General features: G+C 45.0%; 1 protein-coding gene across 1 annotated transcript in view; it reads right to left on the bottom strand.

Annotated features, from left to right (window-relative positions):
- The window catches only part of LOC124552505 (uncharacterized protein TP_0369-like), a 222,410-nt gene that overhangs the window by 50,284 nt on the left and 144,985 nt on the right, over positions 1–27,141 (bottom strand). Inside the window, exons 5-8 of the mRNA XM_047126791.1 lie at positions 21,382–21,626; positions 18,907–19,129; positions 16,201–16,418; positions 9,883–10,083 (exon numbers count right to left, since the gene is read on the bottom strand). Of these exons, the coding sequence (XP_046982747.1) occupies positions 9,883–10,083; positions 16,201–16,418; positions 18,907–19,129; positions 21,382–21,626 (887 nt within the window). The remainder of the gene's footprint in view (positions 1–9,882; positions 10,084–16,200; positions 16,419–18,906; positions 19,130–21,381; positions 21,627–27,141) is intronic.

Here is a 27,141-nt window from a genome sequence, read left to right as displayed (position 1 = left end):
CAGACTGAAGCGCCTAGAACCGCACGACCACACCGGCCGGCTGTAAGACAAAGTAAAGATGATGTTCTTTACAGGATATGCTCAATATGTCCACCATCATTCCTCAACAATAGCTGTAGTCGAGTAACAATGTTGTGAACAGCACTGTAAAGCACGTCCGGAGTTATGGTGAGGCATTGGCGTCGGATGTTGTCTTTCAACATCTCTCGAGATGTCGGTCGATCATGATACACTAGCGACTTCAGGTAACCCCAAAGCCAATAATCGCACGGAATGACGTCTGGGGACCTGGGAGGCCAAGCATGACGAAAGTGGCGACTGATCAGACGGTCATCACCAAACGACGCGCGCAAGAGATCTTTCACGCGTCTAGCAATATGAGGTGCATTTTTGGTTCTAATAAAACCCCATGTCATTCCAAGTATGTGTATCAATTTTTACCTCTCTATCTACATTATTCCGTGGTTGATTAAGTTTTCAAATTTATACTGACTTTTTGATCACCCGGTATGCTTGGCCACAGTTACACGGAATTTCATTCCTACCATCTGTTGTAAGTGGATGACGCCCAATCTTTGCAGTACATTGAAATCATGAAAACACGCATCAATACTCCCTTAGCTGAACATAAAAGGAGCTGTCACTTGGGAAGTGCTTTTCAAACTGGAGAATGTGCAATGAAATTTAGTGAGACCAGCGTTTTAGCCAAGGCAACGTGTTATCTGGTCTGTGTGTGCAGAGAGGACAATTTTAACGGAAAAGAAGGAGTTAAGGAAAATAAAATTTATATGCCAATTTCATATCAACAAGCTCATAACTTGTAATAAAGAACAGTTTCACCAACCAGAGATAATATCGCGTTTAGCATCTCGTGATATGTAGCTTCAGTATTCTATTGCAACTGTATTAGCATGTTAGGAAGGCGAAATTGTGTAAACCACTGGGTTTCGGTAAAAGCAGAAAATTTTAACATGGTAACACAGAAGTGTCGGTGTTACTCAGAATTCGCCGCTGATGTAGCCTCTCTGAAAGAAAAGAGGTTATCAAGTCAGGCGAAATTAAATTGCTCATTATTTTGCGATTTCAGCGTAATCGTGTAACACATTGGGTTTTTAATAATAAATGATCCATTTGTAAAATTATTGGTCGCACTGGCATAGCCAATAAAGATGATCGGTTGGAAACTCTCTAGCTACAGCTTACAAGTTTGGCCTGTGAGTAGTCTCTTCCCCTCCCTACCGCTCAGCGTCCACTTGCAATGTAACCTCCACCACTACCAGTGTCGCCTCCTCTCCCTACCACGCCCTGTTCGCAGATATGACCCAAGTTGCTTTGTGCACACTCTACTTTGGCACATTTACTGACTCACATATTGCTGTTATACTTACCCGGAATTATGACATTGCGTCACTGTACAAGTTATGGTTTCAACCGCTACTCCCAGTGATACAGCTAAGCCAGCCTAGCGTTTTACCAGCCAGTCTCGCCATTCACAATAGTCAAAGTAAAGCGAATATTGGTAACTGTCTGTCAAACTACAATTAACAATGCATCTCTCCTATGTAGTTCAGAGAATACATATATTGATAAGGTACGTATAAACTGCAGGAAGAAATGTCAAAGCATGGACTGTGATTAGGAGTTGACGGTTTAAATACACTGAAGAGCCAAAGAAGCTGATACAGCTGCCCAATATCGTGCAGGGCAGAAGTGCCACAACACGACGTGGCATGGACTCGACTACTGTCTGAAGCAGTGCTGTAGGGAACTGACACCATAAACCCTGCAGGGCTGTCCATAAATCCGTAAGACTGCGATGGTTTGAAGACCCCTTCTGAACAGCAAGTTGCAGGACATCCCAGATACGCTCAATAATGTTCGTGACTGGGGAGTTTGGTGGCCAGCGGAAGTGTTTAAACTCAGAAGAGCGTTCCTGGAGGCGGTCATTAGCAATTCTGATCGTGTAAGGTGTCGTATTGTCCTGCAGGAATTGTCTGTCGGAATGCGCAATGGATATGAATGGATGCAGGTGATCAGACAGGACGCTCATCTGGATATCATCTGTCACAGTCGTATCTAGACGTATTGGGATCCCATAACACTCAACCTGCCCACTCTCCACAACATTGCAGAGCGTCCACCAGCTTGAACAGTCCCCAGCTGACATTCAGGGTCCACGGATTCATGAGGTTATCTCCATATCTGTACACGTCCATCCGCTCCTCCGACGAGGCAACACGGTTCCAGTCATCAACAGTCCAATGTCGGTGTTGATGGGTCCAGGAAATGCGTAAGCTTTGTGTTGTGCAGTCATCAAGGGCACACGAAGGGGCCTTCGGCTCCGAAAGGCCGTATCGTTGATCTTTCATTGAATGGTTCGCCCGCTGACACTTGCTGATGGCCCAGCATTGAAATCCGTAGCAATTTGCGAAAGGGTTGCACTTCAGTCACGTTGAACGATTCTCTTCAGTCGTCGTTGGTCCCGTTCTTGCAAGATCTTTTTCCGGCCGCAGATGATGTTTTACCGGATTCCTGGTATTCACGGTACACTCGTGAAATGGTCGCACGGGAAAATCCCCACTTTATCGCTACCTCGGAGATGGTGTGTGTTATCGCTCGTGCGCTGGCTATAACAACACGTTTAAACTCACTTAAATGTTGATAAGCTGCCATTGTAGCCGCAGTAATCGATGTAACAACTGCGCCAGACACTTGATGTGTTATATAGGCATTGCCGACCGCAGAGCCTGACTCTGCCTGTTTAGGTATCTGTATTTGAATACGCATGCCTATACCAGTTCGTTTGGCTCTTCAGTTTAGTTTACTGTATGTTGATGATCAAGTTGTTGTAGTTGAGGATGAAGGAGATTTAAGTTACATGTTTTGAAAATTAGTGAAGAAATGCGAGGAAAAGGGTACTGACATGTACGATAAGGGGGGGGGTAGGACGTCAAACGGGCCGAATTGGAGCAGGAGAAGCACAACAGGACATTTTAATTTCCAGTGCCTATACTTTTACAAATAAATTCATAAAACTTTGTCAGCATGACCAGGAAGGATTCAGGATACACACTCATAGAAGCGAAAGTTGAAAAACATAACAAAATAAATTTTTTTACATGTGAAATTTCGTCATTTTTTCACTTACTATTGGCTGCATTTGTTGCTATATGTACACTTTTCTTCATAAGTAAGAGAGACTGTTCGATAAATTTTGCACAGCATACAAACCATACTTACAGGTGGCTGAAACTCTAGAATCTATTTAATTTATGAAAAAATGAATGAGCTGTTACGTTTTATGCTTTATGTTTAGAAAAATATCAAATTTTGTAGTTAATTATCTCTATTTTTACCAAAGTTTTTAATAGATTTGGAAAATTCTGGAGTTTCATACATCGGCAAGTAAGGTTTGTATGCTGTGCAAAATTCATCAAAGAATCTCTCTAACTTGTGAAGAAAAATGTACCTATAGCAACAAATGCAGCCAATTGTAAGTGAAAATGAAATTTCACATGTAAAAAAAATTATTGTGTTATTTTTTTGAACTTTCACTGCTATGAGTGTAAATCCTGAAACTTTCCTGGTCGCGCTGACAAAGTTTTATGAATTTATTTGTAAAAGTATAGGCACTGGAAATTAAAATCTCCTGTGGTGCCTCTCCTGCTCCAAGTCGACCCGCTTGACGTCCTACCCCCCTTAACAAAGTATACGGTCATAGGGAGTTTAAAAACCTTGGTTTTTAAACCAAGAATGTAGTTATTAAAACTACACCCTCATATACATACAGTTTCTGACAAAAATGTCTGGACACCCATATGGAATGCGGAATTCACCGCCAGATGCCTCAAGGACTGTCTTCACCAGTGTGAGAGGAGGCGGGGAGAACTGTGTTGTGAGTAGTGAAGCAGTGACAGCACAATGGGTCGCTCAGCGCCCTCCAGTGGGGATTAGACATTGGATGTCACCTGAGTAACAAATGCGTCAGGCACACTTAAACGATTCTAAAGGTGCCCAAGTTGACCGTAGGCGATGTGTATGTCAAGTGGAAAAGTGAAAAACGAGAAGGAACGGCCACAACTAAACCGAGGCCAGGCAGACACCTTGTACTGACGTACAGAGACCATACACCATTGCGAAGAGTGGTTGCAAAAACATCGAAGGAAAATCGCCAGAAGGAATCACTCCTGAGTTTCAGGTGCTGCCAGCCGTTCAGCTGGCTCAGTGACTGCAGATACGTAACTCAAAAGAATGGAGCGCAATGGTCGAACAGACGCAGATGAGTGACACACTTCTGTAGTCATTACTAAGTTAAGCCTGAAGTGGTGAAAAAAAAGACACCACTGGACAGTGAATGACTGGAAACGATTCATTTGGGATGAGGCATCAAGCTGTACCCTGTGGCAATCCAACAGCAGGGTTTCGTTGGACGAATGTTAGTTGCCATAATGTGCAGTGCCAACAGAGAAGCACGAATGAGGTGGTTTACCGTGTGGGAGAGTATCTTTCGTGGTTAGGCTGTGGTCCTCTTATTGGGTTTAAGAAAACATTAAATGTAGAAGGACAGGAGAAATTTAACTGCATTGCATACTGCGTACAGTAGAGGAACAATTGGGAGATGATAACGGTTTGTATCGGCGTGACGTTAAGCAGCGTCTGTGTTGCAGTGGTCGCTCCAGAGCCGAGAGTACAACGTCAGTACCTCATCTGATTTCGGCCCTTGTGGTAGAATGTGCTGCAATCCCTCCGCAGACATTCAGACACCTCACTCAAAGTGTACCGAGCACAGTTCAAGTCGCTTTAAAGGTGAAGGGGGAACACACTCCACACTAATGCCCACTTGTAAATGTCCGGATACTTTTGACCATTTTACTCATCCTTCCATATACACTGGTGAACAAAATTACAGTAACAAACTGATATTTACCCAGGCTACATCTAATCCACGATATAATCATACGAACTATAAACAGAAGCCTTACAGTCGTGTTCTGCACGAAAGATGGCTTTCCGATCAACAGAGAACCAAGTCAACAATGACGTCAGCGTCACTATCAAGCCGGATATTGTTTGTAGTCCCACATCCACAATCGCTGTGTACAGTCACAAACGGTGCAGTACGGCACAGAGAAGAGTGCAGTGGAGAGTCGTAGGAAGAATGGAAGCAGGAGAGTCGCAAACAGATGAGGCCCGGTGGCTTAATGCGAATCGTTCTGTTGTTTCTCAGATGAGGGGACAGTTTATAGAGGCCGAAACTGTATCCTGGAGATCAGGACGGGAAGAACCACTTGTGACATCAGAAAGAGACGACTGTTGTTTGGCTGTAAGGGCACGACGGTACCGCCTTAGTACTGCTCTGCAACTGGCATCTGACTTCGCAACGCCGGCCGAAGTGGCGGTGCGGTTAAAGGCGCTGCAGTCTGGAACCGTGAGACCGCTACGGTCGCAGGTTCGAATCCTGCCGCGGGCATGGGTGTTTGTGATGTCCTTAGGTTAGTTAGGTTTAACTAGTTCTAAGTTCTAGGGGACTAATGACCTCAGTAGTTGAGTCCCATAGTGCTCAGAGCCATTTGAACCATTTTTTTTTTGGCTTCGCAACATCCCCTGGACGTGTTGTATCGAGGCAGAAGATGTACAGAAGGCTTCAGCAGAGTGGCAGACCTGTTGTGTGCCTACCTCTGGCGTGTCTTCCCAGGAGGGAATGTCTAGAGTGGAGCTGTCAACATGCCACCTGGAGGGTCAAACGGTTGGCCATTGCTCTTTTCACAGCCGAGTCCCGATTTGGTCCGGAGAGTGACTCTCGACGGATTCGCACCTGGCAAAGCACGCAGAACACGATTTAGAAAGCCAAACATTGTAGAAAGAGACCGATATCGAGGAGGATCCCTAACAGCGTGGGCACTGATTATGTTGGCCACTCGAACACCTCTTTATGAAATTGTGCAGGTGTATCGGCAAGGTTTAACTGCTGTGACGAGATCTTAGGACCTCATGAGCGGTTGTAGCGAGGTGCTGCGGCCTCATACTTTGCATTGATGGAGGATAACGCTCAACCTCGTAGGGCACAGGTGGTTGTTGTTTTTTTGGATATTGCACGCATGGTGTAGCCTGCTCGCCCTCCCGACTTGAAGCCCATCGAGCATGTGTGGGATGAACTAGGAAGACGGGTTGCATCAGTGAAGGTGTTGACCAACCGCTCTCCAAGACTTACGAGCAGCACTGCATGAAGAATGGGCGTTACTGCCACAATACGAGATTGATAACATCAGTCACAGGATGTTCCGTCGTTGTGAGGCCTGTATTGGTGCCAGAGGTGGTCACACCCCATACTGAGCACCTTAACCAGTTTCCAGAATGTGTGTGCAAATCAGTTAAGTGGAAAAAAAACAAGGAAAATTTTTGTATACCGTTATGGATGTTGCAGTTGTTTACGTTATGCATTTTTTACAGTGTTTCCACTTCACTATAACCTGCTTATACTGTTTTGTGACAAAATTGAGACGCCCTGCTAAACCTACAGGACAGGACAGGTAGTTTAAATTGTGGAAAGGGGCCAAACTAAACGGCTCTCAGTTACACTCGAACATACAACTCTATTTGTTTGACCAATCACTACAAGAGCCAAGAAAATAAAAAAAAATACAGCATTGATTTGTGGGACTTAATTACCGGCTGAATGCGCTATACAATCTCATGCCTTAAGGGCAAGACCACTTTAATTTAAAATCGCCTGAAAGCCAATAACTTAAGACTCTAACCAAAATCAGAAATTTAAAAGGCATAAGGCCTTATCTTAAATCAGTTCTTTAATTAGGCTGAAGGCCCAAATAATCTGACACCTTAAGAGCAAGACAACCTCAATTTGAAAATTGGCTGAAGGCCCATCACTTAAGACTCAAACCAAAATAAATTTTTAAAAGGGCAAAGGCCTTGCCTTAAAACAGTTCTTTAAATTAGGCTGAAGGCCCAAACAATCTTACGCCTTAAGGTCAAAACAACATTAATTTAAAAATCGGCTAGAAGCCATACAAATACAAACAACAAGAACAAATATGAAAAGGCAGTACACCCAACGGCGCTCAGAAGTTTCCGAGGGTCGGCCTGGAATTCAAACACTAACGCTCGCTTAGGCGAGACAGGCAGTCGGCCCAACCATTCTCGATCCGACGACAACCCAACCGACAGACAGTCAACGGACCCACTGACAAGATAGCTTCCGCTCCACCCGACCACAACACAACAGGGGGTTCAATGGGACAACTTAGAAAGTATTGGCGTCCACAACCAATTATACATTCAGCTGTCAAACTACACACCGTGCTGGACAGCGACAACACGATGAGAAAAATACACTGCCTGAATTTACGTCAATGGCCAGGGCAGATAACCGGAACGTTAACGGCCACAAGGCAGAAGATTCCGCTGGTGCACTGCAATTCAAAATAACCAAGTACAGTTAAACTCCACCGGAGGTTGACTAAAATTGCCAACTTGAAAACACAGGTTTTTGCTCCCGGGAATTTCCCAACAGCGAACTCCAAACGACATAATGTGAACAGTCGTGGCTTGCTGGTAGATTAAGTCAAAATTCAACTTTCGTGTCCAGGATCGGTGAGCCACGGAACTCGTAGCAATGGGAACAGCACGTGGACGCCGCCAGCGGCCCCGGCCAAAGCACGTGCCGTGGAGATTTCCTCGCTGCTCCACGCCAACCGACCAACTACTCGCACACTGCACAGCTGGAAACTATAAGCGCCAGGCCAAAGATAGTACAAGGTGCGAATATCGATACACACCGCTGCTGCCACCCGCGGAGACAGAGGATAACAGCATAATCGCCATAACCGCGGGAGACTAAACACAGAGTAGCATTGTTGTTGTTGTGGCCTTCAGTCCTGAGACTGGTTTGATGCAGTTCTCCATGGTACCCTATCCTGTGGAAGCTTCTTCATCCCCCAGTACCTACTGCAGCCTACATCATTCTGAATCTGCTTAGTGTATTCATCTCTTGGTCTCCGTCTACGATTTTTACCCTCCACGCTGCCCTCCAGTACTAAGTTGGTGATCGCTTGATGCCTCATAACATGTCCTACCAAGTTGTGCCACGAACTCCTCTTCTCCCCAATTCTATTCAATACCTCCTCATTAGTTATGCGATCTACCCATCTAATCTTCAGCATTCTTCTGTAGCACCACATTTGGAAAGCTTCTATTCTCTTCTTGTCTAAACTATTTATCGTGCATGTTTCACTTCCATACATGGCTACACTCCATAAAAATACTTTCAGAAACAACTTCCAGACACTTAAATCTATACTCGATGTTAACAAATTTCTCTTCTTCAGAAAGGCTTTCCTTGCCATTGCCAGTGTACATTTTATATCCTCTGTACTTCGACCATCATCAGTTATTTTGCTCCCCAAATGGCAAAACTTCTTTACTACTTTAAGTGTCTCATTTCCTAATCTAATTCCCTCAGCATCACCCGACTTAATTCGACTACATTCCATTATCCTCGTTTTGCGTTTGTTGATGTTCATCTTATATCCTCCTTTCAAGACACTGTCCATTCCATTCAACTGCTCTTCCAAGTCCTTTGCTGTCTCTGACAGAATTACAATGTCATCGGCGAACCTCAAAGTTTTTATTTCTTCACCATGGATTTTAATGCCTACTCCGAACTTTTCTTTTTTTTTTTTGCTTTACTGCTTGCTCAGTATACAGATTGAATAGCATCGGGGAGAGGCTACAACCCTGTCTCACTCCCTTCCCAACCACTGCTTCCCTTTCATGCCCCTCGACTCTTATAACTGCCATCTGGTTTCTGTACAAATTGTAAATAGCCTTTCGCTCCCTGTATTTTACCCCTGCCACTTTTAGAATTTGAAAGAGAGTATTCTAGTCAACATTGTCAAAAGCTTTCTTTAAGTCTACAAATGCTAGAAACGTAGGTTTGCCTTTCCTTAATCTTTCTTCTAAGATAAGTCGTAAGGTCAGTATTGCCTCACGTGTTCCAGTATTTCTACGGAATCCAAACTGATCTTCCCCGAGGTCGGCTTCTACCAGTTTTTCCATTCGTCTGTAAAGAATTCGCGTTAGTATTTTGCAGCTGTGACTTATAAAACTGATAGTTCGGTAATTTTCACATCTGTCAACACTTGCTTTCTTTGGGATTGGAATTATTATATTCTTCTTGAAGCCTGAGAGAATTGCACCTGTCTCATATATCTTGCTCACCAGATGGTAGAGTTTTGTCAGGACTGGCTCTCCCAGCGCTGTCAGTAGTTCTAATGGAATGTTGTCTACTCCCGGGGCCTTGTTTCGACTTAGAGTAGCAATCAAGGTTTAATCCAACGCATAACATGAGCCATCCACGGCTCAAAAATAAACACAGCCTTGCCAAATTTCCATTTGTTTAATTACTATTAAAAACAGTCTTGATCACGATTTATTTAACAAGGTGACCGGTTTCGACCACTACTGTGGTCATCTTCAGACCACTGAGTAGGAACCTCTTTCTGTTGGAGAATCTGTTTGAGTAGTGATTCTCCAACAGAAAGAGGTTCCTACTCAATGGTCTGAAGATGACCACAGTACTGGTCGAAACCGGTCACCTTGTTAAACAAATCGTGATCAAGACTGTTTTTAATAGTAATTATTTATAAGACATTGATCACTGCTGTTCCCGTAATGCATTCAAAAGTAATCCATTTGTTTAATTTCGGACACCGGTGTTGCTTACATCTATGTCCCTAATAGCCTTGGGCACGCCACACCATTTGACACTGTCTGACGCCGTTTCTAGACCCCCCCCCCCCCCCTATAGTCTGCACCCCACGGTGCGCCAGAGCTACGTCGCCGGAGAGCAGCGCGCGAACTGACCTTCCTGCGGCCGTTGAGCACGTGATGCTCTATGGCGACGGGCTCTCCGCCCCCCTGCAGCTCCTTGGGGACGGCCTGCCGCCCCCACGGCTCCCAGCTGCCCTCCTCGGGCCCCCCGGCGGCCGCCCACTCCGCCCCCGCAGCCGGCGGTGGAGTCGCCGTCTTGCGAGCGTAGGCGGGCACCTCCTTCACGTCGCTCGCCTGCTCACACAAAGCACTTTCTTCACCATCCGCCATCAGGTGGACCGCAATTACAGTAAATACAGTACACTATACAAGGCACACTTCCTCGGCAGCAGTGTATGGCGTGATTGGAAATACAAACTTCACAACAACGTACAAAGTGCACGTGTATGAAATCGCTCTAACACACTGAACAAATACAGTTTTATCACTCATCTTGGTGAAACACCACAAAATAGAGCCCTCTGGCAAAGCATCGTCCTAACAAAGGCATTAAACTATTTTCCAACAAATCACAAGTTCATCAAGGAACTGTTGGACCAGATTGTCCCACCCCTAAACGGCGATTTGGTGTAGATCCTCGGAGTGGTTGGTGGGTCACGTCGTTCATAAACAGCCCTTTTCAATCTATCCCAGGCATGTTCGATTGTGGTAATGTCTGGAAAACATGCTCGCCACTCTAGTCGAGCGATGTCGTTATCCTGAAGGAAGTCATTCACAAGATGTGCCCGATGGAGGAGCGAACTTTCGTCCATGAAGACGAATGTCTCGCCAATATGCTGCCGATATGGTTGCACTATCGGCCGGAGGATGGCATTCACGTATCGTACAGCCGTTACGGCCCCACATTATGCCACACCAGAACAGCAGGGAACCTCCACCTTGCTGCACTCGCTGGCCAGTGTGTCTAAGGCGCACAGCCTGACCAGTTTGCCTCCAAACACGTCTCCGACGATCGTCTGGTTAAAGGCATATGCGACACTCATTTCCGAAGAGAACGTGATGCCAGTCCTGAGCGGTCCATTCGGCACGTTGTTGTGCCCATCTGTACCGCGCTGCATGGTGTCGTGGTTGCAAAGATGGACCTCGCCATGGACGGCGCATCATGCAGCCTATTGCGCACAGTTTGAGTCGTAACGCGACGTCCTGTGGCTGCACGAAAAGCATTATTCAACACGGTGGCGTTGCTGTCAGAGTTCCTGCGAGCCATAATCCGTAGGCAGCTGTCATCCACTGCCCTTGGGCGGCCTGAGCGAGGCATGTCTTTGACAGTTCCTGTCTCTCTGTATCTCCATGTTTGAACACAACGCTTTGGTTCACTCCGAGACACCTGGACACTTCCCTTGTTGAGAGCCCTTCCTGGCACTAAGTAACAATGAGGACGCGATCGAACCGCGGTATTGACAACACGAGCTGTTTACCTCCTTTCTGGTGGAATGACTGGAACTGATCGGCTGTTGGACCACCTCCATCTAGTATGCGCTGCTCATATATGGTTATTTACATCTTTGAGCGGGTTTAGTGACATCTGCGAACAGTGAAAGGGACTTTGTCTGTGATACAATAACCACAGTCAACGTCTGTCTTCAGAAGATCTGGGAAACGGGGTGATGCAAACCTTTTTTTGATGTATGTATGCGCGAAAAATGGCAATTATGGCGGAATAAGGAAAACTGTGACGTTATCCACACGAGCACTAAAAAATCCGTTAAATTTCCATTACACGATAAAACACACAAATCTAAATGCTGTCGGGGTTCAGTTAAATACCTAGGAATTACAGTTACGAACAACTTATATTGGACCAATCACAAAGATATTGTTGTGGGGAGGGCAAACCAAAGACCGTGCTTTACAGGCAGAACACTTAGAAAATGCAACAGGTCTACTAAACAGACTGCCTACACCTCACTTGTCCTTCTCTGCTAAAAATATTATTGTGCGGCGTGGGATCCTAGCCACGTAGGATTGACGGAGGACGTCGAAAAAGTTCAAAGATGGGCAGCTCGTTTTGTATTATAGCGAAATAGGCGGGGAGAGTCGAGACAGTGAGTGCCACGTATATGATACACGAGTTGGTGTGACAGTCATTAAAACATAGGCTTTTTTTTTGCTGCGAGATCTTTTCACGAAATTTCAATCACCAACGTTTTGCTGTGTACGCGAAAATATTCTACGGCCAGGAACCTACACAGGGACGAACGGTCACCGTAATAAAATAAGAGAAAACAGAGCTCGTATTGAAACATTAAAGTTCATTTTACCCATGTGTCGTTAAAGAGTGGAACTGTAGAACAAATGGCCTGAAAGCGGTTTGACTTACGCCATGCCAGACACCTTAATTGTGAATTGGAGAATAGCCATGTAGGTGTAAATGTAATACTGGTCTGCATACTGTGTTATGTGCGCACAAAACAGTATCTGTGCTTGGCATTAGCTAATAATTCCAGACTATGCAAACATAACAACAGAAGTATCGATTTAGTTCACTTTTAAGTTATATATTGTAACACTAGTTTTCGTCATTCGTGTAAATACCAGTTTAGATCAAAGTGTTTGTCCACATATCGATTTATGTTACACACAAAAAGCAAACAATCCTTTTTGGGTGAATCATATCCCTTTGTAACATGCACCAGTTGTTGGTCATATGCTGGATGCTGGCAGATCTTGACAATCGTTATATATTTTCATTCGTAGTGAAAAGCGTGGTCTGTGGTTTGTGTTCTGTAGCCGGTGGACAACAGAAAAGCTACCTGCCAGACGGATAAAAATTTCAAAGATATTGTCGCAAAACGCAATAGAACTCATTTATCGATACAGTTCACCGTATAACCATTACTCATGGTGATAGATTAATGCCTCTTTGCCTATTTTCTTGTCACAGCACCAGTACCCAGCATTATACTATGGAAATAAACGTGTGACTGCCATGTGCCCCGTCTGAAGACGACCCTAGCAAGGTGCCAAAACAATTTTGTGGGAACATTAGAAAAATGTGGCTGGGTGCACTTTTCTGTATTCATATAGAAATACAGAGTTTATCGAAAGAATTAATCCGATATCAAAAGGCTAGGCAAACTTACGGTACTAAGCTTTATAATAATTTTAATTTTCTGTCAAGCTTGTATTGGAACATTCTTCAAACTGTGGAATACTGTGAAATATCTTCAACTTTTGCAGTCGTGTTGTCCTGAGTTGCGTATAATATTTATGTCGACATTATTACTTTCAGACCATCTGAATAAGAAACAGTTTTTGTACCACAAGCGTTTCGCCTTTATTATTTGCAAGGCATCTTAAGTGGCCTGAAGTATGTACATACTTTTCTTTATGCTATTCAGTTTACATTTTTGACTTTGTATATAGAGATTATAAACAGTATTGGCACTTCCTGCTTTTCTACGATTTAGTAACAATTTGCGAGTTTCGTGGATGTAGCTCTACCTATTTACCCATCGTTACTTAGTAGGACTGACCACGTAATAAAGGGAAACAGGTACCTGCATATTTTCCTGAAAAGTGCTCACTGACATGAAAAGATGGCGTCGTTCGATCTTTGTCAAATTTCCACATCAGCAAACTTTCAAAATGATTCGCAGAAATTTTACTTCCTTAATGTGGTGGTGGTAAGTTCCCACGGGACCAAACTGCTGAGGTAATCGGTCCCTCGGCTTACACACTACTTTAACTTAAACTAATTCACGCTAAGGACAACACACACACATCCATGCCCGAGGAAGGACTCGAACCCCCGGCAGGGGGAGCCGCGCGAACCGTGGCAAGGCGCCCGAGACCGCGCGGTTTCCCCGCGAAGCTTTCCTTAATGTCCGTGATGAATGAGATCAGTAGAGATGAACAGGTTCACACAATATAGGCTACTGAAGAGTGCATTAAATATGCGGCCGGCCGGAGTGACCGAACGGCTCTAGGCGCTACAGCCTGGAACCGCGCGACCGCTACGGTCGCAGGTTCGAATCCTGTCTCGGGCATGGAAGTGTGTGATGTCCTTAGGTTAGTTAGGTTTAAATAGTTCTAGGGGACTGATGACCTCAGCCGTTAAGTTCCATAGTTCTGAGAGCAATATGAACCATTAAAGATGCCTGTAAACTAAACATGACCCTGCAAGAAGCTTCTGGTAGCCCATGCGCACTCACACAGTGTATACACAACAGTGGTAGAATGAGATGCGAGTGATCGCGCTAGTGCAGATAATCGACAATGCGTGGCGGCAAATGCACGTACAAAGTCATTGGTGAAAAATCATTACAGTATAGAGTAAGAAATTCTCATAGGCGAGCTGCAAACATTTAAACAGGATAAAAGTGTATAAATATTAGTACAGTATCCTGCCCAGTAACAAAGCCATGGGGCTCAAGTATGCGAACTTGTACAATTAAGTAAGAAAGATTTAGAAACATGACGAAGAAATATAGCAGAGGAGCGTAACTGACAATAAACGGAGTCGAAACGCTGAAAAACAATAAGAAGTTAAAGAAAAAGAACAAGTTATACAATAGAGCACCCAAACAGAAATCTTCCTAACTAATAGTCTAGAGAAACTATGCACCAGGACACGAGTTAGATGGTACACAAGCGTGCCAGTAAATAATTTAGAAAAGTTTACCCAGAATGACTAAGAGTAAAAGAGGGCCAGTAATTGTCGAGAGTGTATAGCCCAAAACAAAATTAGTTCATAACGATAAAACTAGCATATACTTCTACTGTCACGAACAGGAACCGGGGCCAAATTGCGTATCCCAAATATTCCATAAAATATAATGCAATTACAAAACTAGAATTTTTTAAAGGCAAATTCGCAACAGAAACCTACAAGCAGCTTTAGAAATTTAACAGGAGCTTCGTAATGAAGTATTATGCACAGGGAACAGGCTGGGTGTAATGGTAAGCATCGCCATTTTCTACATCTACTTCTACATCTAGATCCATACTCCGCAAGCCACCTGACGCTGTGTGGCGGAGGGTACCTTCAGTACCTCTATCGGTGCTCCCTTCTATTCCAGTCTCGTATTGTTGGTGGAAAGAAGGATTGTCGGTACGCCTCTGTGTGGGCTCTAATCTCTCTGATTTTATCCTCATGGTCTCTTCGCGAGATATACGTAGGAGGGAGCATATACTGCTTGACTCCTCGGTGAAGGTATGTTCTCGAAACTTCAACAAAAGCCCGTACCGAGCTACTGAGCGTGTCTCCTGCAGAGTCTTCCACTAGAGTTTATCTATCATCTCCGCAACGCTTTCGCGATTGCTAAATGATCCTGTAACGAAGCGCGCTGCTCTCCGTTGGATCTTCTCTATCTCTTCTATCAATCCTATCTGGTACGGATCCCACACTGCTCAGCAGTATTCAAGCAGTGGGCGAACAAACGTACTGTAACCTACTTCCTTTGTTTTCGGACTGCATTTCCTTAGGATTCTTCCAATGAATTTCAGTCTGGCATCTGCTTTACCGACGATCAACTTTATATGATCATTACATTTTAAATCACTCCTAATGCGTACTCCCAGATAATTTATGGAATTAACTGTTTTCAGTTGCTGACCTGCTCTATTGTAGCTAAATGATAAGGGATCTATCTTTCTATGTATTCGCAGCACATTACACTTGTCTACATTGAGATTCAATTGCCATTCCCTGCACCATGCGTCAATTCGCTGCAGACCCTCCTTATGGGTCAATCGGGGCATCCTCTAGCAATAGCGTTATGCGGAGGGGTATGGAAGGGCGGGTGTTACCAAACAGCTCTCCCGGGAATTATGGGTTTAGCAGAACTGGTGCCCCACTTCTCGTTCAAGTAGCTCCCCAGTTGGGATCACGAGGCTGAGTCCTCCCATAGACAGTACCAGGGACTGAACCCGTGTCCTTCGTATGGCAGTCAGCCGCACTGACAGTACGGAGCCAGACAGAGTATGTACGCAGGTACAGCCAAATAGTCACCCCCAGGAGAAGATGGAGGCGCCAACGCCCTTGCCGCAGTGGTAACACCGGTTCCCGTCAGATCACCGACGAAAGCGCTGTCGGGCTGGGCTAGCACTCGGATGGGTGAGCACCTAGTCTGCCGAGCGCTGTTGGCAGGCGGGGCGCACTCAGCCATTGTGAGGCAAACTGACGAGCAACTTGACTGAGAAGTAGCGGCTCCGGCCTCGTAAACTGACATACGGCCGGGAGAGTTGTGTGCTGACCGCATGCCCCCTCCATATCCGCTTGTGGGCTGAGGATGACACGGTACCGTTGGGCCTTCATGGACTGTTCGGGCGGAGTTTAGGAGGAGATGGAGGGCGGCATCAGTAGACTAGTGGTGCTGTGCATACTGTCAGCTGGACAGGAGTGCTGACCTTCTTCCTGGGCGCGCCCTTGTTCATGGCGTCCTTGCTGATGCTCTCGGGCGGCAGCTCCGCGTGCGGCGTCGACGTCAGCGCCTCGTGGTCCGCCCCCTCGTCTTCTCCCTCGTCGTGAGCCGCGGCGCCCGGCTCTGCCCTCTCCGTCCAGTGGATGGCCGGCAGTTCCGAGTGCAGCAGTGGGTGGCCGTTCTCCGGGGGTATCCGCCGCCTCCCTGTACACACGCGGCCAAACACTCTTCGTCCACACATGTAAAGGTAATTTCTGCGGGACCACAAGGAACGGGTATAGGAGCATTACAAATATCAATACATACAGGCTGGATTACAAAGAATACACTGCGTAATAAAACTGTTTGTAGTGAAATAAATGTACTACCCGATCTTAGATCATATGAAGTGAACGATACCGCGGTGAAGACGTAAATACCAAAGATCCACTACTATAAAACCATGTGAAAATCCAGAATGAGATTTTCACTCTGCAGCGGAGTGTGCACTGATATGAAACTTCCTGGCAGATTAAAACTGTGTGCCGGACCGAGACTCGAACTCGGGACCTTTGCCTTTCGCGAAGAAGTGCTCTACCAACTGAGCTACTCCTTTTTTTATTCTCTTATTTTAAAGCCCCTTAGGGAAATGGAACTAAAAAAAGAAACTAAGTGCCACCGCCACTTTTCATCCTATTTTGTTCGATATAGTTCGTTGCGTTTGGTCTGGGCGGACGTCACAAGACAGTCGTTCAAGTTGATCGTTGATGCCTTGACTCAGTTTTTTTTTTATTACGGAGAGCACGCAGCCCTCTGACCGAACGCGCTAAGCTACCGTGCCGGCAAGCGAATAGAACCGCTCGGCCACAACAGCCTGCAGCTGGTCTGCCTCATGTATCGTTATATCCAAATGGTTTATAAATGTTAAGCTACATTCAGATCCGGTGATGGCACTTTTAGTGTGTTGAAACCGGTTATCCAGTAAACAGCATTTAAGTGATCTTGGCTTTTGAATTATTTCAACTGAAATATGTTACCTAGACAAATGAATTCCCAAAATTTAATTACATTAATTGTTTTTTGGTACTGTGATCTCTCTTTCCGTCTTCGGAATACATGATCTCAAAATTTTGTGAAAACCTAATGAAAATATTTTTGAAGTCCCAATCGCCTGTCGCCCACCATGAAAGCTGCAACGCCCAGTAGTGGCCAGCAGGGACCAGGTTGACCGCCACTTATGTAAAGAAATCACCCACTCCATATTGTCGCATCGAATTAATCGACGACTGCAGATAGGCAATCCAATAAACAGACTTCTAATGTGGCCTGTTGTTTGCCTTCCTGAACGATTCGTGTCAACAACTTCAATTAAATGCATGCACGAGATGACTTTTGCCGTGTCCCAAATGTTGCCCTATTGGGCACCTCTAATGTGAGTTACAAACTTGAAGACACCCTCTGTACAATGATATACCTCCTTTTCTGGAAGTGACGTAGGTAATTTAAGTGGAGTCGTCTTCTGAAACCCCGGAGGTACCTACGAATAACCCTCCATCTAGCCGTGACCCTGTTTCCCCCGTTGACATTTAAACAACATTGCATCAACTTCAACTGCAAGATCGTAGCAAGTGTCTTGCTGAGTGCGACGAAAACGTGTTTCCGCCCGGGATCGAACCGGGGACCTTCCGCGTGTAGGGAGACGTTATAACCGCTACCCAACGGAAACTGCTACGCTCTGCCCTCCACATCTGATACAACTTGTAGGAAGATCGCCGTTGTGGCATAAAAATCACTTTGCGGAAACGCACAATGCAGGTATTTCGCGTTCGTGTGCAACAATCGACAGCGCCGTTGACTTCCTGAATGCCATGGCGAATAAGAGCTCAAGAAGTCATCGGAAATGGTCGCGGGAGAGTCCTCAGCAGCATCTGCTGGTCTTTCTTTCCTTATGAGGTACCGTCGATTCGCGCAGTCGTTATTGCAAAAGATGTCACCAAAGGCAATCCCTTCGTTAGCGGTACGACGTCTGGGCTTAGTGTTGATGCAATGTTGTTCAAATGTCAACGTGGGAACCAGGGTCACGGCTAGATAGAGGCTTATTCGTAGGTACCTCCGGGGTTTCAGAAGACGACTCCACTTAAATTACGTACGTCACTTCCAGAAAAGGAGGCATATCAGTGTACAGATGGTGTCTTCAAGTTTGTAACTCACATTGGAGGTGCTCAATAGGGCAACATTTGGGACACGGCAAAAGTCATCTCGTGCATGCATTTAATTGAAGTTGCTGACACGAATCGTTCAGGAAGGCAAACAACAGGCCACTTTAGAAACCTGTTTATTGGATTACCTATCTGCAGCCGTGGATTAACAATAAGTTGGTCACAGGTTACTGACCCGGGACTCTGTGTGTATATTCTGTGGAACGCATTTGTACACAAATAGGGGTGGACAACGCAGTGCATGAGTCAGTGAGGATTGCTGCAACATTGGACCATAGAATAAGATATGAGGTAAATGGATTTACCAGATAAGTACTTCAGTCAGGTACCATTCTGTAGAGAATGTTGGCACTCGGCATGATGACCGAATAGAAGGTGGAGTGTAGATATGGAGGAGCAGAGGACTGGAGAACGGCTTTACTGAGCAGTGGATGTGATGACAATGACAAGATACCAGCAAGTGTGGACAGTGATGACGTCAGGGCTGGACTCACCGCTACGACCCGGACCCGGAGGCTCGGAGCCCGCGGTCAGCGACTGGTTGTGGTCGGACATGGCGGGGACCGGCGGCATGTCCAGCAGAGGCGGCAGGTCCAGCTCCGGGGGCAGCGGGGGCGGCGACGGCGGCGGCGACGTCTGCGTCTCTGGGGACTCCGTGGCTGGACGGCTCTCGCCGGCGAGGGCGTCCAGTGGCAGCGGCTTCTCCTTGTCCAGACCCTGCACGAGGCGCGAGGGTGAGGTGAGGAGAGGTAAGAAAAACTGTAAGGGTTAAGTGGATAGTAAAGGGAAACGGTAAGGACGTGGAAAAATAGGAAAGAAAGTCTCTCCGTGTAGCCTTAACAGCACCTGTTACTCTGTTCAATAGCATTTTTCTGGCAGAGATTGTTACAGCTAAATTTTTTATGGACCTGTCGAGTTATATTGTTACGATTAGGACAGAAGTGGATGAAATGATGTAACAAGAACAGTGAGAACTTTGTATTTTGTGTTATGTATTGGAGTATAGATATCGCCAGCACTGTCCGTCTGTCCTTGAAAAGTATGTATACAAGCAGAATTGTATTAAATACCCTGTGAGAGAAAGATAGGTGAAAAACGTAGTTTTCGTGATTTTTCAATCCAGGTGCAAACTATTTTCCCCGCTGCAGAAGACTTTTTAAAGTCGAGTAGAGGTACTTAACAATTTCGTTTGTTCTGTGAGGCAGTGTAACGTTTGAGGTTATGAGAAATGAAGTTACACATGTGTTTGTGTCTAGCTATGATGACACTTTCTTTTTTTGTAAAGAACAGTGGGACCGTGGCTTAGGGGAATAATGGGATGATTTGTCACTGTTATTTTACGATCGATAAAGCTTTTTTTTTTTTTTTTTTTTTTTTTTTTGAATGAGAACATGGCCAAGAAGGCTGTATTCTTTTCATTATCCGTCCAGTTGTCCAATTCCAACTGTTAGCCATTTTAAAGCACATTTCTTAAGCTTCCAGCTTCATTTCGTATTCTAAGGCGGAAGCTCAAGTGAGGTGCTTGAAAATGACCCACCGTTGAAATTGGCAATGAAAAGAATACAGCCTATTTAGACCATGTTCTACTACACGTTGTGGTTGTGTATCCCCCACAAAAATAAAATTTAAAATTTATGAAAGATCTGAATGAAGCTTGTGTGGAATATGGGATGCAAATAAACACAGCAAAAACAAAAAGTATATTCAAAAATATTCAAATGTGTGTGAAATCTTATGGCACTTAACTGCTAAGGTCATCAGTCCCTAAGCTTACACACTACTTAACCTAAATTATCCTAAGGAGAAACTCACACACCCATGCCCGAGGGAGGACTCGAACCTCCGCCGGGACCAGCCGCACAGTCCATGACTGCAGCGCCTAAGACCGCTCGGCTAATCCCGCGCGGCATAAAAAGTATGATCATCAGTACAAGACTGTTCAGTATTAAAGTAGGACAATTTACCATTAGCCAAGTAAGTGCATTTAAATATCTTGGAAGCACAATAACTGAAGACTTGAGATGTCACCAGGAGGTGAAAACTCGAAATGCCCTAGCGAAGAAGGCATTCAACAGAAAGAGGAGACTCTTATGTGGCAAATTAGATAAAGCTCTAAGGAAAAGGCTTGGCAAATGGAGTGTGGCACTATATGGGGTAGAAACATGGACGCTGAGACGGGAGGATGAAAAAAGTTTAGAAGCATTTGAGATGTGGGTCTGGAGGAGAATGGAGAGAATGAGCTGGATGGAAAGAGTGAGTAATGAAAGAGCATTGGAAAGGGTTGGTGAGAGAAGATGTCTGCTGAAGGTTGTAAAAGAAAGGAAAAAGAACTGGTTGGGATATTCATTGAGAAGGAAGTGCTTGCTACCAGATGCTTTGGAAGGATTGGTTTGGGAGAAGACTGAGAGGAAGAAGGAGATACAAGATGATAGACGACTTAAAGGGAAGAGGAAATTATGCAGACCTGAAGAGGATGGCAGAAGACTGGACAGCCTGGAAAACTACCATGTGAAACCCTGGCTTTTGGCAGAATGATGATGATGATGATGATGATGATGAAGCAAAACGAGTAAAACTACCTGCAGATTGAGAGTAAAAACGATGTGGCGTTAGTGAGTGGTGATGACACAAACACACACATATGCACGTGTGCATGTGCAGGGTAGGTGAAATGAGATGGAGATGATAGGGTGTACTTGTGTTTCATAAAAAGATAAGGGAATTGTATTTATTGCTTCTTGTGAGGCAGTTTTATTAAGAGGCAGTTATTATGTGCTTGGAATATATCCAACAAATGATGGAGGGCGTTGGGTGCAAGGAGCACTCTTGCATGAAAAGGTTGACACAAAAGAGGCATTCGTGGTGAGTCACATCAAATCTGTCAGAAGACTTACGAAAAAGACTTTTGCAAATACAACGAAATGAAGTGTGCCACAGGGATGAATGCTGGGTCCTGCACAACTGCTCACCGCGGTCTTGTCGGGCGCGCCCTTCTTGGCGAGCCTGGTGTCCTTCTTGGGGAAGGCGGCCGCGGGAGGGGCGCCCTTCTGCTGGGCAGACACCTCGGCGGCGGCGGAGAACTGCGGGGGCGGCTGGCCCGCCGGGTCGGGGGCGTCGGTGAGGCGCAGCTGCTGCCAGTAGGGCGAGCCCGCCCCCACCTCTGGAACTGGAGCTGGAGCTGGAGCCGCTTCCGGATCTGGCGTGGACGACGCCGCTGGAAGGAACACTCTCAGTGTTAGCACTGCCACCACACCAAATACACAGCAGCGATATTAATTAATGAAAAATTCTGCTTTGTCACTAACTGAGTGGAAATCGGGTAGATGTTATTAACAGCTTTTTTATTAGCTTGCAAAGAACTAGTGGTTACAATGGAGATAGAAATTATCTCCGCCTCTTTTCCGTTTCCAACTAAATACAGTTCTGAGATATAGACTTCAACTAAGTCTGGAAGGTAGCTGGGGCACTGGCGATGCAAAACGGATACATCTAAATGGTGCACTGATAATTTCAATCTTTCGAGAGACATCGTCCAATTGGGACTAGAGATAAGTCGATTTTCAACACTTGTCCTGCAGCGAGACGGGAGACAATGTCCTCGATTTTTGGAATGGTATAGTAAGTACCTCAGCGGTTTCAGAAGGTTGTAAGTAGGCTGTTTAGGTTTTAATGTTGGTAACGTCACCTAGCGGTCTGTATGAAAATCACTGGCTGTGCTGTGTGCAGTCTGTGGCTGGTTGGCATTCTTGGAATATTCGCCATTGTAGTGTTGGGCAGTTGGATGTGAACTACGCGTAGCGTTGCGCAGTTACAGGTGAGCCGCCAGCAGTGGTGGATGTGGGGAGAGAAATGGCAGAATTTCCATCAGAAAGAGTAAATTTGTAAGATTGGATATCATGAACTGATATATGTATGATGACTTTGGAAAATTATTGAGGTAAATACATTGTTTGTTCTCTATCAAAATCTTTCATTTCCTAGACTATGCCTATCAGTAGTTAGTCCCTTCAGTACTTTGAATCTTTTATTGGCAGTAGTGGCGCTCGCCGTATTGCAGTATTTCGAGTAACGAAGATTTTTGTGTGGTTAGTGATTCATGAAAGGTATAGGTTATTGTTAGTCAGGGCCATTCATTTGTAGGGATTATTGAAAGTCAGACTGCGTTATGCTAAAAATATTGTGTGTCAGTTTAGTGTTGATCAGAATAGGTAAAGAGCGAAATGTCTGAGTACGTTCAGTTCCGCTCAGCTGTTTGAAAATAAAATAATGGAAGAGGTTTATCAGCACAGTCATTCATAAATTTTTCTAAGGGGACGTTTCAAGGTGACTGTGCGGAGACTACAGGGTGGGGCAGGTAAACGTGGCCTGGACGAGTGTGGTTAATGTATGCATTAGCTACACTCCGAAAAGCGCGCACCACATGTACGCCCGCCATGCGAGCCACGCCAACTCGGAGTGTAGTGCGGGTTGTGTCAGTGTGAGTGGAGCACTGCAGAGGGGATGATGGGACACATAGTGGAACAGTTGGTGTTCGTTGTGGAAAGCTGCGTGAGAGCAAAGTCGCGGAAACGGTGTGGTCAGTTGTTTGCTGAGGAGTTTATTGATGTCTAAGTGCCAGCAGAGAGTCCCACGCAACGGCTTAGTCAGAAAATGGCGCCAGACAGGATCTGTTTTCCACAACTCAAAACACATTCCGAAACGTGCCCTCGCACCAGAAAATGTGGCTGCAATTCACCTGAAAAAGCTTCAGAGTCCAACGAAACCAACTCGGTACTCTTTGCAAGACTAGCATTACACTTCGAGTATGTGGACGAATACTCCACCTGAAACTGCACATGCTTCCCGACCGAGTGTCTGTTGTCCATGCATTAAAATCAGCAGACGTTCCTCAGAGCCTCCAGTTTCGTAAGTGGCTGTTTACTGAGATAACAATGAATTACTTGGACACGGATCTGGTTAAAAAAAAAAAAAAAGGAAGGTTAAAATGCGTCTGAGCACTATGGGACTTAACATATGAGGTCATCAGTCCCCTAGAAGTTAGAACTACTTAAGGACATCACACACATCCATGCCCGAGGCAGGATTCGAACCTGCGACCGTAGCGGTGGCGCGGTTCCACACAGAAGCGCCTAGAACCGCTCGGCCACACAGACCGGCTGTCTGGTTTCACCTGAGTGGTTATGTCAACTCACAGAATCACAGGTTTTCGGCAATCTGCATAACTGGAGAATCGGCATAACTTCCACGAAACGCCATTGCACGATCAGAGCCGCGCGAAGCGGCCGCACGGTTTGAGGCGCCATGCCATGGATTGCGCGGCCCCTTCCGCCTGAGGTTCGAGTCCTCCCTCGAGCATGGGTGTGTGTGTTGTTCTTAGCGTAAGTTAGCTGAAGCAGTGTGTAAGTCTAGGGATCGATGACTTCAGCAGTGTGGTCCCTTAGGATTAGGTTGGGGCTTAGTGAGCAGTCTCTGCACGCCGCGTTGTTGGTCCCATCTTCTTTCGTCAGACGCTGACTTCGGCGCGTTACGTTGGCAACATTTGGAAACCGTTTGTAGCAGCATTAAAGGAGGAGGATAATACCTACAGTTACTTCCAACAGGGTAGAGCAACTGCCCTTACAGCCGGCCGAACCTTGGAGCACATTTACACAATCTTCACAACTGACGCAGTTGTTGACAGAGGTCACTCTGGTGGCCGCCCTAGCTGGCCACCAAGGTCACCTGATCTGTCAGTGTGCGATTACTTTGCGTGGGGTCTAAAGTGTATCGCGACAACCCTAATGGTAAAACTTTGAACATAGCTGCTAAGGTTCAGTGACCGTGTCAGAATTATATTAGAACAAATAAGCCCTCGGTCACAAATATTAAGTCAAAATTGACCAGGTTTCGATGGTACTATGAGCGTCGTCTTCAGAATTAAACCAACTGTTCTAAAACATAATAGATATATAAGACATTAATAAACTAAAGTATGTACTGACTGGAAAGAGATGCAGTACTTACAAGTCACATTCTAAAAAAAATCTAAGCCGGAAAGGTAACGTCATGAAAAGTTGTGAATAACATGGCGAGCCGCTAAGGGCTGCTCGTACCTGAGTGAACACGGGTTGCAACAAAAGTGAGGTGCCCACGTTAGAAAGTGTGGGCAAGTAAACATGGTGTTGCTACGAGCGCCATCTAGTAGCCGCGGAAACGACTAGGCTACTGTACATTCAAAATTAGACACATGAAATTGTGATGCAGCTGATTCAGGCATAACGTAAGCACTAATAATAATGAATTGAAGGTACATATTTACCTGCTTTAAACGGAGATACAACGTAAAAAAACGTCAGTTATGACATACAAGAAAACAGCAAAGACGTAACAGGAAAATAACATTTCGGCAAACTGCATGAGGAAATCTGAATCAAAGATCAAGCAACGGCTTTATACAGTCGAAAAAGTTTTTATTTCGCAGCTGCAGCTGTTCGTTGAGAATGAGGCCATCATGACGAGATATATGCTTGAAAATCTCCAATTTCTCTAAAACATCTAACCTACGCCCCTTCTTTTCGGTATACAGAATGCTGCTATCGCCAATGGCTTTAGGCACGTGTCCAGTAATTAAGACATCAACGGAAAAGGATGAATTTAGGGGACTGGTGCCGTTTTTTCTCAAAATATGTTTTTTATATCTGATGGTGAAAACACATCCAGTTTGCCCTATATAATAGGAGGAGCAGGTATCACAGATGATCTTATAAACGCCAGAACTTTCGGTAGGGGAGCGAATGGATTTCAAATTATGAATGAAGTTTCTCTTCAGATTGTTATTAGTAGAGTAGGCAACATTGCAGTTGTATTTGTTGCGAAGCATGCGCTGAATCTGATAGGAAATGGGTCCTACGAAAGGAATAGAAAAACGTTTTTTTGGGTTAACTTCAGCGCGTGAGGTGTTGAGCGTAGTAGTTCTTGCAGGTTTCTTTTTGAAGATATCGTCCACTATGTTAGGCGTATATTCATTATTGACTGCTATGGTTTTAAATAAATTAATCTCCTCATTAAACTTTTCTGTTGAAAGTGGTATGGAGCTGGCTCGGTGGACGGCAGAGTGAAAAAAGGCCATTTTTTGAGACTGTGGATGAAAAGAGGAAGCAGGCACGATTTGGTCAGTATACGTTTCTTTTCCAAAAGTATTGAAAGTGATGTTCTATCGTAAGCGTCAAGTCTAAATGTAATTGCTGCGTTTCTTCGTATCCTGGAACTCTGTTCTTTGGGCCACTTTTATTTGCTCCACCCTGTACAACACGCACAGAAAAATAATGTGTATCAATGGATAGAGTATCTCACCAAATTTCGAATCGTAAGTTGCACTATCAGGCAGGTGTATAAGAACGTGTATACAAATTATCCACTCCGTATTGTCACACTGAACTAGCTCAGCCAGTGGTCTGCTGTCTCACCTTTCTGGGCAATTAGTGTCAGCGACTTCACTGAATCGCTCGCAATTACTATGGTTTGCCGCACCAGAAATCGTGTCCCCGCTGAGCACTTTTAATTAAGATCGTGGCGAGGTGCTCTGTCCGCTGATATGTGCGATTTTCCTGTATATCTCACAGTAACTGTGCAGTCGTTTCCCGCGACACCAGAGGTACTTATGAATAATTCTGCACTAGTTACAACGAATTTCATAAATTACGCCAAATCACAAGTACAAGGGTCATTCCTAAACTAATAACTCCATTTTTTCTATGCCAACTACAAGAGATACGGAAAGCACAATACGCCGTTACGTAGAGCAAGATTGCAGGAAGATACTGCCACCACCATCTGTCATGTTACGCTTTTGACAATGCTGGATAAGAGTGCTCTTTGAAAAACCTGAACCAGAAGAGGCCAGCCACTCTCTTACAACCTTGTTCCCAGCGTTTGAACCTGGCCATGTTGTCCATCTTTCGTAGGCTTAAAGAAATGTAAGTCTGCTTCTGATAAACCAAGATTTTATGGCCGAATTTCCACATCATATCTCGGATGATGAAGATGCTAAGAAAATTATATATAAGAGGGTGGTTTGAAAAGTTCTCGGAACGAAATAGAATAAAGTACTTACATCACTGAAACATTTGTTATTTTTCAATGTAGTCTCCTTGTAGATTAATGCACTTGGTCCAACGATGTTCGAGTGCCTTGATCCCATCTCGAAAATGAGTTTCCTCCAGGTCTCCAAAATACTTGTCAACTCTACATCTACATCTACATGGATACTCTGCAAATCACATTTAAGTGCCTGACAGAGGGTTCATCGAACCACCTTCACAATTCTCTATTATTGCAATCTCGTATAGCGCGCGGAAAGAACGAACACCTATATCTTTCCGTACGAGATGTGATTTCTCTTATTTTATCGTGGTGATCGTTTCTCCCTATGTAGGTCGGTGCCAACAAAATATTTTCGCGTTCGAAGGAGTAATTTGGTAACTGTAATTTCGTGAGAAGATCCCGTCGCAACGAAAACTGCCTTTCTTTTAGTGATATCAGTTCTTCGTTTTGGATGAATCTTCGTCCACCAAGAAAAATTTTCAGTTATGGGAAGAGACAGAAGTCTGACGCAGCCATATCATACCTTAGTTCGTGCAATTAATAATGTCCGTTCTCATACGTTTTTGATCCAGCGTCAAGAGCCGCGGCATCCATCTAGCAGATAATTTTTTCATTTCTAATTCTTCAGTTAAAATGTGATATACCCT

The sequence above is a fragment of the Schistocerca americana genome, chromosome 10 (assembly GCF_021461395.2).
Source record: "Schistocerca americana isolate TAMUIC-IGC-003095 chromosome 10, iqSchAmer2.1, whole genome shotgun sequence".
Taxonomy (NCBI): domain Eukaryota; kingdom Metazoa; phylum Arthropoda; class Insecta; order Orthoptera; family Acrididae; genus Schistocerca; species Schistocerca americana.
Note: the sequence above shows the minus strand (reverse complement) of the source record. Positions and strands in the feature narration are given on the sequence as shown.